At 38.9% G+C, this 16,777-nt stretch overlaps 1 protein-coding gene across 6 annotated transcripts in view; it reads right to left on the reverse strand.

Moving 5' to 3' along the window:
* MID1 (midline 1) overlaps positions 1-16,777 on the reverse strand; it is a 338,615-nt gene that overhangs the window by 34,793 nt on the left and 287,045 nt on the right. For all 6 annotated transcript variants that reach the window (XM_066356335.1, XM_066356338.1, XM_066356337.1 and 3 more), the window contains one exon: positions 4,149-4,256. In XM_066356335.1, coding sequence (XP_066212432.1) covers positions 4,149-4,256 — 108 coding nt within the window. The remainder of the gene's footprint in view (positions 1-4,148; positions 4,257-16,777) is intronic.

The following is a 16,777-nucleotide window of genomic DNA, read 5'->3' on the forward strand; positions in this document are numbered from 1 at the left end:
GGAACTGTGTCAAACTAAAAACTTCTGCACAGCAAAAGAAATCATCAACAAAACTAAAAGGCAACCAAATAAATAGGAGAAGTTAGTTGTAAATAATAACTTCAATAATGGGCTAATATTCAAAATATATAAAGAATTCATTACAACTCAACAACAAAAAAACAAATAACCTGATTTAAAAATAGCAGGGAACTGAATAGACACTTTTCCAAGGAAAACATACAGATGGCAAACAGACACATGAAAAGGTGCTCAACATCACTAGTTATAAGGGAAATGTAAGTCAAAACAACAATGAGATAACACCTCACACTTGTTAGAATGACTTATCAATTAGACAAGAAATAACAAGTGTTGGAGAGGCTGTGGAGAAAAAGGAACCTCATTCACTGCTTGTGGGAATGTAAACTGGTACAGCCACTATGGGAAACAGTATGCAGGTTCCTCGAAAAGTTAAGACTAGAATTACGATATGACCCAGCAATACCTCTTCTGGGTATCTATCGGAAAATTTATTTTTAATTTTTAAATTTTTAATTAGAAATTAAATTTAATGGGGTAACATTGATCAATAAGAGCATACAGGTTTTAGATGAACATCTCCAGATTGCATTGTGTGCCCATCACCCAAAGTCAACTCATTTTTCGTCACCATATATTTGTCCCTCCTTTTCTTCTCCTCTCCTTGTAACCACTTCGATTTTATCTATGTCCAGGAGTCTCAGTTTTATATCTCACTTATGTGTGAAATCAAATAGTTCTTAGCTTTTTCTGATTTACCTATATTACTCAGTATAATGTTCTCCCTCGTCTGATTATTTATCTGAAAAATTTGAAAACACTTATTTGTAAAGATGCATATGGTAGGTAGAACAAAAGTAGCTCTATTTTGTCCCTCCTAACTCCCATTTTTGCTAGGACTTTGCAGATCACAGTGACCACAATCTAATCCAAAAGGAATGAACATGGTTGAGAAACTCAATGGCTGTAAACACCACCCCAGTGTTCCTGGAACTGACTAAATACAGACTGACTCGCCTAAATTCCAAGGAGCAGATGAAGTTTTACCAGGTCCCTAGCAACACGCGAGTTAGTAGGAACTTTCAGACCCTATAAAACCCTGACTCCTTATCGGGGCTGATGCCTTTTTTGGCCTCAGCCCATCTGCAACCAGATGCACTAAAGTCCATTGTTTTACCTCCCTTGGCCTCCTGTGATTCCTCTCAATGAACCTAACAGCATATACCCCTATGTTCATCGCAGCATTATTCATAGTGGCCAAGACATGAAAGCAATCTAAGTGTCCTTCAACAGATGATTGGATAAAAATGTGGTGCATATATATGATGGAATACCACTCAGCCATAAGAAAAGATGAAATACTGCCATTTGCAACAACATGGATGGATCCTGAGAGTATCATGCTCAGTGAGATAAGTCAAATGGAAAAGGACAAGAACCTTATGATTTATTCATATGTGGGATATAAAATGAAAAGCAACAAATGAACAAACAAAAAAAACAAACTCATAAATACAGACAACAGAATGGTGGTTACCAGAGGGGAAGAGGGTTGGGGAGGATGAAGATGGTAAAGGGGATCAAATATAAGGTGACGGAAGGAGTCTAGGCATTGGGTGGTCAGCACACAATAGAGTACACAGATGTCATATTATAAAGTTATACAACTAAAATTTATGTTAACCAATGTTACCCCAATAAATTTAACAAAAAACTAAGAAAATCAGAAAACCAAATATATATATATTACCTTACAGGATAAAAGGGGTTTTGCAGATGTTAAGGATCTGGAGATGGGGGATATTATCCTAGATTATCTGTGTGATCTCAATAGTATTATAAGGGTCCTTATAAAAGAGAACCAGGAGAGTCTGTGTCAGAGAAAGAGATTTGAGGATGGAAGCAAAGGTCAGAATGATCTGATGAAGAAACCATGAGCCAAGGGACATGCATGGCCTCTAAAAGCAGGAAAGGCAAGGAACGCATTCTGCCCTAGAGCCTCCAAAAAGAAACAGCACTGCTGTGATCTTGCCATTAGCACAATGGGACTGATTTTGGACCTCTGACCTCTAGAAGGGCAGATAGTAGATCTGTGTTCTAAGCCATCACGTTTGCAGTAATCTGTTACAGCAGCAATAAGGAACTGATGCGAGCATTGAGAGCCGATCCCGCACACGACCATGGAAAGGCAACAAATTCCCTTCCACATGCATACTAATAATCAGCTGCAGCTGTTCTTCTGGCAGTCACGTGTCTGAGAACCTGGAAGATGTCAGGTATGAAGAGACATACACATGCGGTGCATGATGATGGAAGAGGAAATATATCCTGTAAGGATTCCAGACTCACACTCAGTGTTGTTCTAAGTTGTACAATTTGTATGTGGGGAAAGGTAGCTTCTCAACATAGCTCAGTCAGTCCTTGGCCAAGGAACAATTTCATATTAATTTGTTAATTCACTGGAACAGCCTCAATAATTATTTGCTTTGGTTAGACTTCATCTTTTCTGATCACCATCACAATGTACATATAGAAATACTTTTCAATCTATATATAGAAAAAGTAATTTAAACATTATACAATATTAGGAGTACCTCTAAATTTTTGTAGAAAATAGAAGAACACATACATTAGCTATTGTAATCTCTGTGTACTACTTAATACTTGCTAATTTGATTTAATTATACATATTTTATTATAGTTATGAGTGATAATAATATGCGTGAATTTGTTGTATCTTGAGTGAATGTTTCTACTTTAAATATTTACAAAATTATCTTTTGAGGGTGGCAGAGAAATGGCTAAAAGAAAATGAATCACAAGTATTTATTTTTCTTTTTTATTTAAAAAATCAAGTGAGAGGCAGGGAGGCAGAGAGACAGACACCTGCATGCGCCCTGACCAGCATCCACCTGGAAACCTCCATCTGGGGCCGATGTTCTGCCCATTTGGAAACACTGCTCTGTTGCTTGGTAACTAAGCTATTTTAGCGCTTGAGGTGAGGCCATGGAGCCATCCTCAGCACCCAGGGCCAACTTGCTCATTCGAGCCATGGCTGTGGCAGAGGAAGAGCAAGAGAGAGAGAGAGAGAGAGAGAGAGAGAAGTGAGAGGGGGGAGGGGGAGGGGTAGAGAAGCAGATGGGTGCTTTTCCTGTGTGCCCCGACCAGGAATTATACCCAGGACTTCCACACACCAGGCCGATGCTCTACCACTGAGCAACCAGCCAGGGCCACAAGTGTTTCAATATAAATATGAATAAATTAAAAATAAAGTGATGGATTTTAAAGTTATCCAGTTTCCAATTGAATTTTGAGTAAATAAGAAAGTGGCTATAAAGAATATAATATGAATTTGTAATTGCTGCCTGACCTGTGGTGGCACAGTGGATAAAGTGTTGACCTGGATCTGGAGTGCTGAGGTCGCTGGTTGGAAATCCTAGGCTTGCCTGGTAAGGCACATATGGGAGTTGATGCTTCCCACTTCTCCCTCTTACTGCCCTCTCTTTCTCTCTCCCCCCTTCTCTCTCTCTCTTAAAATAAATAAATAAATAAAATTGTAATTGCTTTTTGAATGTAGGTTACTGTAAAAACATAGGAAATTTAAATATACAAACATTAGAAAAGAAGTACTATTAATATATCCACAAAGGGGTATATATGATACAGTGAAAACATGAGTTTTGCCACCATGAAATTATATGTATCTAAATTCCCTCAAGGACATAGGAAAGCACTTCATAATTTTTATATGTTTATAAAGTCTGATTCATTTAAACATTTATTTAATACTGTGTTAATTGCTAGGACGTAGCAATAAATACAAAATGAATTCCTCTATGGAACTGACCTCCTCATAGAGGAGATAGAAAACAGTGGCCATACTAGACCAGAGTTTCATACTGCCCTCTAGAGTTGGGTATGCATACAAGACCATGACAATATAAAGAAAGGGGTGGGGGAAAATGGCCAAACAAGAGTCTTTGAACTGCATCTTAAAGACTTACAAGGAGATTATAGAAAATACAGAACCAGGAGATATTGAATATTTCTTAAGCTATTGAAGTGCATAGAAGTATGATATTTTATCTAGCTAGAGAATATGAAATCATCAGCCCTAGAAATCGTACCTTCCCTTCTTTGATCTTGGTTCCAATAATTTGTCGTCTTTGCTGAATGATCTCAATGAGAAGATCACATTCTTCCATTAATTTGGCTTCTTGACGTGAGGCATTGACCTACAGGATAGATAAAATGGGAAGCATTAATTTCGCCTTTGTTTTCAGTTAATGCTCTTTTTAATGTAGACTAGTATGTTTCTGGTAATCGCTGAAAAGATATTTTAAATGTTAACTTTTCTTCCACTTATGCAGGGAAGGCAAACACAGGACTTACATGTTCACTCCCTATCTTGCATTCCTAGAAAAAATTATTATCCAACGATAGCAGTCTTTCTGCTACACCAGATTTAGCCTCAGGATCTTTCTGAACACAATATGTACATGGCTATTACCAATTAGATGGAAATTGACACTGGAAATATATTTGTAATGACTGCTTTTATATTTTGAGTGAAAGTGTGATTTTGGCTTGTTAAATATAGAAAAAAGTAAGTTTAAAAATGAATATTATTCATTTACAGAGGACAGATTACTATTAATGTCTTTTGGATAAATATTCCAAAAGCAAGGTAGCAAAGTCAAATCACATTCATTTAACTTTTCTCTTAAGCACAGACATCAACTTTGTATTTAATCACCATAAAAGATTTAAAAAACCCAGCATAGTTAAATATTTTCTTAATCTTATGACATAATTTAAAATTTTACTTCTGATATACTTCTGAAAGACCAAAGTTCTATAATGAAAACATGCCATTCTCCTGGAAAGAAAGATCATTATAAAATGGCTTGTATTTGAAGTTTTTAAGACTCATTGTATGCAAGGGAGGGTTAGAATTAGCTCATTCTTGGCAGCCGGGCTTGGGAAATACTCCCCACAAGCTATTTCCTCCATCTCATGACAATTCCGAAATGCTTATTCACAGAGACCCAGAAATCACAGCTGTGGGAAATGGAGACAGCATGCATGAGTTTTATGATTCTAACACAGAGCAGGAGACTCTGCAGCACTGCAAAGAATGACAATAGCATTGATTACTCTAGCATGTCTCAGGGAGGAGAACTGGCCCACTCATCAAGCCCTTTCGATTTGGGATACTTTATTTAACTGAAGTAATTTCATTCTGTGTAAATGAGATAAACTGGAAGTAGGGTCAGGAGTTCAGGATAACAATCCATGGTGTCTTTTCAAAGGAATCGTGTCCTGTTTCCAGAGGCCAGGATTCCTTGACTTTGACTTGTGATCATTATAAACCCAGCAGAGAGACTACTCAAGGCATCTTCTTATTGAGAAGGCGATGGTCACTCGTCACTTGCAGCAAACCACTAGATCATGTCCTATGTCAGACTGGTACACAGACATATTTGCTGAATGTTTAGTAACAAAAGAAAAAATTAATGCATTGATGGACAAATACAGAAAGTGAAATTCAGGCTAATGTTTCAAGGAAGTTAATCACTGGGCTCAATTTCCCTTTTTACTGTTATGTTATCATTTTTAGTTCTTGAGGCTTCCCAAATGAATTTACCTGTCTACAGTAACATTTAGTTGAAACTTCACTATTCTCAAGAAATTTCTTGTCTTTCTTTTTGACTTCAAATAATATTATAACTGAGTATAACTGAGCTGTGAAAAGGGTAGAATCATATTGAAACTATGGGCACATCATGATAAAGAAAGTAAAATTTCTGGAAAGTAGTACCCTACACTTGAAAAGTATCTCCTAGACCTAGAATGAGCCCTGAGAACTTAGTTGCATTTGAGCATACAATCAAAGTAAATCTAATGGGATGCAAGCTCCATATGAGTAGGGACCTTTGGTTGCTATATTAAATGAGGCATCTATCCCAAGCTCCTGGTGCCAAACCTGGCACAGAATAGATACTCAAAAACTATCCCACTGTTAGGAATATACCCCAAGAACACTGTATGAAAAGAAGAAATGCACCCCCATGTTTATAGCAGCATTGTTCACAATAGCGAAGATCTGGAAACAGCCCAAATGTCCGTCAGAGGACGAGTGGATTAAAAAGCTTTGGTACATATATACTATGGAATACTACTCAGCCATAAGAAATGATGACATCGGATCATTTACAATAACATGGATGGACCGTGATAACATTATACGGAGTGAAATAAGTAAATCAGAAAAAACTAAGAACTATATAATTCCATACATAGGTGGGACATAAAAATGAGACTCAGAGACATGGACAAGAGTGTGGGGGTTATGTGGTGGGGGGGAGGGGAAGGAGGGAGTTGGAGGAGGGGAGGGGCACAAAGAAAACCAGTTAGAAGGTGATGAAAGACAATTGGACTTTGGGTGATGGGAATGCAGCATAAGCAAATGGCAAAATAACCTAGAGCTGTTTTCTCTGAACATATGTACCCTGATTTATCAGTGTCACCCCATTAAAATAAAAAAAACTATTTTTTGAATGAATGGATAGTGAAAATGACCTTCCAAGAAGAAACAAGGTAAAATTCAATGAAGCAAATAGCTATCATGATATACTTACCGTATGCCCTCAATAGGCAGGTGTTAGATTTATTAGTTTTCTAGGACTGTGTAGACACAAAATTATGTCCTAGGGATTTTTTTTTTTTTAGTGAGGGGGTGAGGAGGTTATACAGTATAAAGTATCTGTATACTTTCTTATACAGATTTATTGAAATATATTTCACATGTCATAAAATTCATCCATATATAAACTGTATAATTTTGGGGGTTTTAGCATATTCAGAATTGTACAATCATCATCACAATTTAATTTTAGAATGTTGTCAACATCCCAAAGGAAATCCCACACCCATTTGCAGTAATGCCACAGTTGCACTACCCACCCCCTTCAGGCTTAGGGAACCACTACTCTACGTGCTGTCTTGTTATGGATTTGCCTGTTGTGGACATTTCATATAAATGGAATCAACAGTATGCGATTCTTTTTGTCTGGCATATTCATTCAGCATCATGTTTTCAAGATGCTACCACGTTGTAGCATGTGTCCGTACTTCATTCCTTTTTATGCCAAATAATATTCCATTTTAAGGCTGTACAACATTTTGTTTATTCATTCTTTAGTATATGGACCTTGGGGCTATTTCTATTTTTGGTTGCTATAAATACCATTGCTATGAACATTCATGTATAAGTTTTTGTGTGCACATATGTATTCATTCTTCTTGAGTTTAGGAGTGGAATTACTGAGTCACATGTCAACTCTATGCTTACCTTTCTGAGGAACTGCCAGGCTGTTTTCCGAAGTGGCTGCATCATTTTACATTCCAACAAGAACTATATGAGGCTTCCAATTTCTCCACATCCTTGTCAACACTTGATACTGTCTTTTTAAAAAAAATCATACTAGTGGGTATGGAATGGTGTCTCATTGTGGTTTTGATTTGCATTTTCCTGATGGCTAAAGATGTTGAACATCTTTTTATGTGCTTATTGGCCATCTGTATATCTAATTTGGAAATATGACTATTCAGATTCTTTGCTTGTTATGAAATTGGGTCATTTGTCTTCTAATTATTGAATTGTAGGATTTCCTTATATAGTCATCAAGTCCCTTATCAGATATGTGCTTTGCAAATTTTTTTCTCCCATTCTGTGGGCTGCCTTTTCATTTTCTTGTTGGTGTCCTTTAAAGCAGCAAAGGTTTGGATTAAGTCTAATTTATCTGTTTTTCTATTGTCATTGTGCTTTTGGTGCCACAGCTGAGAAATCTAATCCAAGGTCATGAAGATTTACACCTGTTCTCTGAAAGTTTATCCCTTATTTTTAGATCTATGAGCCATTTTGAAGCTATGTTTTGGATGTGATGTGAAGTAGGGGTTCAACTTTATTTTTTTACTTATGAATATCCAGGGGTCTAAGTACTATTTATTAAAAAGACTGTTCTTTCTTCTATTGAAGTGTCTTAGCACTTCTGTCAAATAACAATTGATCATATTATGAGATCCTCAGGTTTTGACGTTGTCACTAATACATTGTGTTTAAAGATATTCTGGTTTTGCCTGACCAGGTGGTGGTACAGTGAGTAGAGCATTGGCCTGGGATGCTGAGGACCCAGATTCAAAACCCTGAGGTCACTGGCTTGAGCGAGGGCTCATCAGGCTTGAGTGCGGGCTCACCAAATCAGCACATGGTCACCAGCTTGAGTGTGGGATCACAGACATAACCCCATGGTCACTGGATTGAGCCCAAGGTCACTGGCTTGAAGCCCAAGGTCGCTGGTTTGAAACCCAAGGTTGCAGCTTGAGCAAGGGGTCACTGGCTCAGCTGAAGTATCCAGGTCAAAGCACGTATGAGAAGCAATCAATGAAGAACTAAGGTGCTGCAGCTATGAGTTGATACTTCTCATCTCTTTCCCTTCCTGTCTCTCTGTCCCTGTCTGTCCCTCTCTATAAAACAAAAAGTCTTCTGGTTTTGACTAAACCTGACGAGGCCCCACTAGTAATCCTAGAGTAGGTGCCATGAAATGTGCAGTGTACTTGCTCTACTCATATGATGATATTAGAAAAGGACAATCTCCATCTCTTAAGTTTCCTATTCTGTCATATGAGGTGAATACTATGTGCTCTTTCAGCTCTGTGGGATCACTGTGGTAAATACGTGAAATACTATGAGAGAATAACAAACATAAGGAAACCATGGACAAATCTGAGGTGGTATTGTCTGCATTGAGAAGTAGTTTTATTGACAGACTAAGGTTTGGTTTGTGATCCATTTCACTCTTGGATCACTGGGATTTGGGTTACTCTATGGAAGAAAACTGTCCCGGTTGCCATCGTAACTAGGTTCAATTTAATCCAGATTCTGCCTATTCAATATTTACAATGGATAGGTTTATTTTACAAAAAAAAAAAAAAAAAAAAAAAAAACATGGACTAAGATCTACTTTGTTGAGCCAAATATGTTTTGAGAAGGCTCACAGCACAGCCACCATTGCCCCAAATTATAAATTCCCAGAAATTTAGAAACATGATCTGTTAATTTTAAGCCAACTATTTTCCTTAGATCTTTCAAAGAATATGGAGCTGACTCTCCTTTGAAATCAGAAAAGTGGAATCACTTTTTCTACTTTGATGAAGCTTCCAGATTTTGTAACTCTAGCATTCTTATATTCTAAAAGGTACAATAAAATAAATTGAATGCTATCCTATATTTCTAAAATTCTTCTACTACAAAGGAGTTTTCCAGTTTTGCTGTTTCATATGTCACTTTAAAAAAGTTAATGATTTCATTGGACTTCATTTCTTAAAGGGGCTATTAACTCCAATGTGGCAGCGTTTATCGGTTACTTATACCGTGTTCAGGTGTCTCTAGTTCCCAGGTTTGGTTTGGCAGCGGGCAGCCCCTGCTTATGATTTTAGCTTTCATTCCTGATCCATATCGTTGGATTCAGAAATAACTAAGGCTGATCGAAGTGCACTGAGTAGGCAATCTGAGGACGCAAGGAATAGCCCCGGAAAACTTCCTTTCATAGACCTATACTTCCACCGTTGTCTAAGTCTCCTCGGTCGCTAACCTAAGGAAAAGAGCGAAGGTGATTAGGAATGATGCTCTGTGGCAGGTGACTACTGTATGCTACCTCTGGACAACCGTGGAAGTGGAATCCTTATCCTTTGAACCCTTGACATCATTGGACAAAATGGAGCTTACAGCTAAGCCCTTGCCCCATTGCAGGATCCTTAGTTCCTTTCTTTTTCATTTCTGTCACACTCAGTCACTTTCACCTCTTCCTGGGGAGGCCTCAGCCAGGACACAGCCTGCTTCTCCACAGCCAGAGGTGCGGCTTCCTTTGTTATCCAGAAATGTCTTGTTTTCTTTCCATCATTGTCTTCTAATCTTTAGTACTGACTTCATCTCTTTACAAACTACTCTAAATTAATTTCTTCTAAAGTTATATCCCATCTGAATTGCTTTTAGAATTTGTTTCTTCTTTCAGGAGTTATTATGAAAGGCCCTTACACCTTTCGTGAGGCTGCAAGCACTATCGCTGACGTCATGCAAGCTGAAGCCACAGCTGCTGTTACAAAGAACTTGTGGCTTTCACTTTGAAAGAGCTACAAACAACTCTCTGAGTTCTTCATCTGTCCATGTGAATAATAGCAACTGGGTTCTCTGAGAGAGACATAGTTTCCATATAAGTGTAGAGGAACAGGCTGAAGAACTCATTAAATAAATATTTCAAATCATAGCATGTGCATAAAGGAAATTAAATTGGGTCACATACCCTGGTAATAAACATGGCTGAGACTAGGGTCCTTTTTATTGGTGGTCAGATAGAAACTCTCTGATAAGTCCGCTGGGGGCGGAAACAGAACCAGCAAAAAGATGTGGAAAGGGTGTTTGCAGGCACTTGTGACTCTGTTTATTTTCTTTTTATTGAATTTATGGGGGTGATATTGGCTAATAAAATCATATAGGTGTCAGGTGCACAATTCTATAATCCATCATCTACACCGTAAACTCACCACCAAAGCCACGTCTCCTTCTGCCACCATTTACCCCCTTTGGTCCTCTTCCACTGCCCCCCGCCCCCTTCCCTCTAGCAATCACCACACTGTTTTCTGTGTCTGTTTTTGTTTGTTTGTTTAATCCCTTCACCTTTGTCACCCAAACTCCCCTCTGACAACTGTCAGTCTGCTCCCTATCTATGAGCCTGTTTCTATTTTGTTTATTTTGTTCATTAGATTCCACATATAAGTGAAATCGTATGGTACAGGGGGTCCTCGGGTTATGACAATCTCGACATACAACGTTTTGAGTTTACAACGCTCACCCCATGTAAACTTAAAAAAATTGAGACATGAGTGTTTCGGCTGACGCCATTAGCATCGTACTTATGGACTACGTGTGCGAACTAGCTTGGTTGCACGAGGTGGAAGAATACGCAGTATTCTTTTTCTGTAGCTTAGTTGTGTTTTTATGTTCCGGATTATGATTTTACAACTATGTTAAAATAGTTAAGTGACTTAAGCTAAGGTGTGTTTTGATTGTCACCAAAATTCGGGTTATGTCACTGTCATAGGAACGGAACTGTGTTGTAACCCAAGGACCCCTTATATTTGTTTTTCTCTACCGGCTTATTTCACTTAGCATAATATTCTCCAGGTCCATCCATGCTGTTGCAAGGGTAAGAATTCTTTATTTTTTAAGGCTGAGTAGTATTCAATTGTGTAAATGTGATTCTGCTTTTAACAGGCTATAACTTCTGACAAATTATATGCTCTATCCTTTGTATTCACAGATTCTGTGTTTGTGGATTTTCCAACATGCTAAAATTTAAAAAATAATTTATAACCACCAATACGATACTTGTGGCCTTGCACATCCATTTGCAGATCCGCTCAGGGCATGGAAAGATCTGAGTCACCTGGCCGGCACCCAGCTGAGGTCGCACAAGGATGCTCGGCCTTCTTGTTCCAGCTCTCATGTAAGTGCTGGATGGAGACGCAGGGCCCGGGCAGGGCAAGGGGCTTGGTTCTGGGGCTGGCAGGATGGGGCTTGAGTTCCAACACTACCATCTGTTAGTGAGGCAGCCTCGGGCAAGCCACTTAACACTTCAGAACCTCCCTTTCTCTTTTGTAAAATAAAGGATACAGAATCTACCAGGGTGACTTGCTTTTAGGGTTTAGGATTATTAATCTATGTGAGGTGTGTGTGTGTGTATTTCCCCTAAGGGTAATGATTCAGTGTTAGCCAATTCAGTGTTCCTGACGATTTTATAGAACACAAGTACCGTGAATGAGCATAGATAGTATTTATCTAGTGTGTCCACAACTGTTCTTAGTATTTTGCAGGCAAAAAGGGTAGAAGGGGGAGGAAAATTATGTAAGTAAGAAACAAGAACAGAGTCTCCTGTTAGCCAGTAGGGACTCATGTTTTACTAGCCTAGCCCTGAGATCTAATTCAGCACTGATGGCCACTCACCCTCATTAATGCTCATATCAGACACCAATAATCAGTTGCAGTCCCGTGTAAGTTGCTACTGGGGGCGCAGTTTATCTGTCTTTTCTAGAAATGCAGTTACAGGTGTTCATTCCGCAGATGAATTAGTGATAACATAAGTGGGCTATTTGCTCCAGAGCAGTTGGTTGGCAATGCCCAGTAAAGAGCCACTGCTAAGTTTTCTGGTGAAACAGCATTACAGTGTTTCACAGGAGGGGTGAGGGAAGGCAGGCCATTTATTATTTTGTTCTTGTCATATATGTATAAACATCAAAGGGATTTAATTACATACACACACTAAAAACTGGACTACGTGTCTGTGAAATGTTCTTTTGCAGTCTGTAAACAGTTTTTAAGTATTTCGAAAAACTTGCTCTTTTCATTTGACTTTTATTCAACTGCAAAATGAGATGTTCAGTGCAGAGTATAAACATCGTTAGATTTCAGACATGTGTGGCCTTAAAAATCTTTGGAAATATTTTATGGAACTCTTAGAAGGAAGCATCAATGGGGGAAGATATCTGGCTACTTCTCGTAGGGAAATTGAGTTTATTAATATGCATTTTAGAAATCCTCATTAACTTCAGAATAAAACCTTTGATTGTGTTATATTATGACATAATAATTCCTCTCGTGAAAAGATACGTTGACTTGATAGATCACTTCCTAGTCATACACAGATGCAAACACTGAAGTGAGCTTAGAGGAAGATAACTCTGATGTGTTGGAGAAAGGACATTTTATTTCAGGGTGTGGAGGAAGGAGGGGCACTGGAATTGCCCAATTCCAGATGCCATCATTCACTTGGAATTCCAGGAGAAGGGTGCCCTTCCACCTGTGCAACCCAGGAGAGCCCCATACCACACTGGCCCACCATTAGTGCACTCCTGAAATTATACAATCAAACTGTAACCCCTCTAGTGTAAGACCCAAACCTTTCTATCCTTGAAATCACTACCAACAATTGTGGGGGTTTAAAAGACAAATGTCTGCTTCACAAATTAGTCCTCCTGGCAAAAGCAATTCTGTACCATGATTCAAATTAAGGTGACTTTGAGAAAGGTTAAAACTCTTTTTTTATCTGCTGCTCTATTGCCGACGATATTGTTTAAATTCAACAGCACTTTTCTCCATTAATAAGAATATGTAATTTTCAGTTTGCATATAAATATAAAGGCATGTTATTATATTTTAATAACACTCTTATTTCATATTGTTATGTTATAATGTCCATAACAATTCCATCACTCTAAAAAAGACAAACATTGGAGAGCTGAATTCTACTCTGCCCAGGGCTGGAGCAACTGAGACACAATGGGCTGCAGATAAGCTAAACATTTGGCCAGGAAGATGAGGAACAGGGAGCCCTGTATTTAAGCAGGCTCTGTGCCTGCTGGGGACCGCTGACCAGGTGCAAAGAGAAACAGGAGGATCTGAAGGAGCTTTGGGTTTTATTGCCAAAGGCAGCTGTGATGAACATTCCAGAGCTTGGGGCAGGAGTTAGAGCTGCCAGAAGAACAGGGGAAAGGACTCTAATACTTGAGTTTGTATATAAAACTGAGCCAAACAGAATTGAGTAAGAGCAGGCTGTATTACTGTAATTCATCTAATATGTTTATATGTAATCTTCACCCTGAAACTCTCTCACACCAAAGTCAACTATTTGTGAACCTAACTCAAGTAGATGACAGTGAGAAGAATGGCCAAGTTCCCAGGGCCCCTATCTTTGGAGGAGACACTGAAGTCCAGAACAAGATTTTTTACTATTTAATATGTTAATTTCATATTGAAAAAATTTGACTAAAACTTTTAAAGCCCAAGAAAGGCTTTTTAGAAAAATAAAAAAGGAATCCCTTCCTAAAGTGCTTTTGGTCAGAAGTAGCAGAAGTGGGGCACAGAACAGCATGCGGGCTCCACCTTTCTCAGAGTGACTTGCTGGGAAAGGCTCTGAGCCAGAGGAGACTAGTTCTCCATATTGATTAACTATCCAGATGGGGCTTTGCTATATTTCTGGGATGAGAACAAAAGATACTTCCCAGGAACCTCATGATAAATGCTCTTTTCTTGAGATTCTAAGATTCTGAAGCTTGAGTGATGGATATAAGGAGCAAGTTGCTATTAAAAATGGCAACATACCGTGGTGAGCCGGGCAATAAACGGCATCTTCTACACAACACACAATTATAACAATGCACTGAACGTCCAGCCAGAACACCACTGCTAATGCCTAAAACTCTGAAGCTTCACACAAGGAATTTTTCTCCCAAGAGTAGCACACACAACCTGCCCATCCAAGCTGTTGTTGATGTTGTTAATTTTTCAGTAAAGCAAAACTGTCAAACAAGGTAAAATCATTTCCAGTGAACAGGGCTAGAGAAAGCAGTAACTCGGAAGTTGGGGTCCTGGAGAAGTCTCACTTCCTTACTGTTGTAAGTTCTTGGGCACCTGCCCAGACTATCCATTTCTCACGTTCCTCATCTGCGTAACCAAAAAGATACCAACTGGGGCCATTTGCAATGGCTGGAGACATTTTCAGTTGTTACAACTAGGGGTGAAGCAGAGGTCAGGGGAAGGAGAAGAGTGTGCTCTTGGCATCCAGTTGGTAGAGACCAGAGATGCTGCTAATCTTCCAACAATGCTCAGGACAGCCCACCACACCAGGGAATGACCCAGCCAATATGACCTGAATGTCACAAGGGTTAAGGTAGAGAAACCTTGGGGTGGACTGAGTTGAGAACTAAACGAATTAGTACATGAAAAGCCATTGAAAATTGCTTGGCATGTAGTAATTACTCAATAAATGTTAACTAGCACTATTGCTAATAAACTGTTTATTTGGAATGTCCATATAGAATCAACACAGTAAGTTCTAGAACCAGTAAGCCTGTGTTGATTACCTAGAGATTTTCTAGCATGAATCAAAACTTTTATCTGTTTACAGCTTTCACTAAAACAATGGCTTGAGAAGGTATAGTATAACATCATGAGGACTAACTCCAAAATTTTGAGAGTTATTTTCAAATCCCAAATACAATCCTTAAAGGCTCCTTCTAGGTGCAGTGGGGGGAGGTGGAGAGGGAGGGTGGGAGGGAGAGACTGAGGAAAGTCTTCTAATGATGTAGAATAGGAGTTGGGAAACTTTGTGGACTATGTGGTCTGTTGTAATTGCTCAGTGCCACTGTTGTAGTAAGAAAGCAGCCATTGACAATATGTAATCAAATAGTGTATCTGTGTTCCAATAAAACTTTATTTACAAAAACAGGTGACAAGTCAGATTTGACTCTAGGGACACAGTTTACCAACCTCTAGCATAGAGGAAAAGACTATGGATTTTGCAGTCAAAAAGCTGCAGCTATGAAAAATGTGTTGAATTTCATTGAGAATGTTTCCACATTTGCATATTTTCATGAAAATGTCTGTAAGCTACCTGGCACATAGTAGGTGCTTGATAAATATTCATTTTCTTCTTCAAGGCATGAATAGTTGTAATTACTGCATTCATAGGATTTCAATTTGAAAATGAAGAGAAACCTGCAGAATGTTTTTACTTTTCCCATGATGTCCTGCCGACTTCTGTCAGTTATAATAAAGGCTGTTCTTCCCCATGCCTTTCTGAGTACACTCAACTGACTTCCATCTGACGTTCTGGGCATTAATGCCACAGGCTTTTCTTTTTGAGTTTAATGGTAACTCTGTTCAAAGCAGTTCCAAAGAGCAGCAGCAGGATGGAAGGTGTTGCTCATAATTCATTCAAAAACAATAAACCCCTCCCTTCCTTTCTCATTAATTATACACTTTATAAAACAAATGCTTCACACCCTTCCGTTTGGGTTGGGCACACAGAAAAAAAAAATTTAACCTGTCATGGGCACTTGTCTCTATCAAGTCTTTTTTGTAGTTTCTGAACAGTGACCCTTTCAAGTAATTTTCAACAACTATTTTCCAAAAAATTAGCTTTTAGAAATTGGGGTCAGAGCTAAAAAATAACTTAGAGAAAAGGATGGTTAAATGAGTGCCAGGGAGGATGGTGGTGATGAGTTTCAGGGAAGGGAAGTCATTTCGAATGGAAAGAGGAAGCTTCTATCCCATGACCTTCCATTACTCATTTTCAATCTTACATGCCATTTCTCATTAAGTGGAATTCTTTTTAGTTGTTTGCCATGATTCCTGAATAGAGATGTACTGGAAAAATACAAAGTTCAGCACCTATTCAGGCTTGAGTTACTCAAGCATAGATGCCATGGGCTTCCCTGCAAACTTGTGAAGAGTGAAGATTGGATCTTTGCTCTTTGGTATTTTTTACAGTGAGTGAGATATATTTGTTTTTGTGGGTTTTTTATTATTTTTATTTCTTAATTATTTTGGGGGAGATAGTGAGGCAGACTCCCACATGTACCCTGACTGGGATCCACCTGGCAACCTCATGTGGGGCCAATGCTTTGAGTACTGAACTGGTTTTAGTGCCTGAGGCTGATGCGCTCCAACAGAGCTATCCCCAGTACCTGGGGCCATGCTTGAACCAATCAAGCCACTGGCTGTGAGAGGGAAAGAGGGAGAAAAGGGAGAAAGAAGCAGATGGTCACTTCTTCTGTGTGCCCCGACTGGGACTCAAACCTGGGGTGTACATATGCCAGGTTGATGCTCTATCCACTGAGCCACCGGCTAGGGCTGAGT

Source organism: Saccopteryx leptura, chromosome X (assembly GCF_036850995.1).
Source record: "Saccopteryx leptura isolate mSacLep1 chromosome X, mSacLep1_pri_phased_curated, whole genome shotgun sequence".
NCBI lineage: Eukaryota > Metazoa > Chordata > Mammalia > Chiroptera > Emballonuridae > Saccopteryx > Saccopteryx leptura.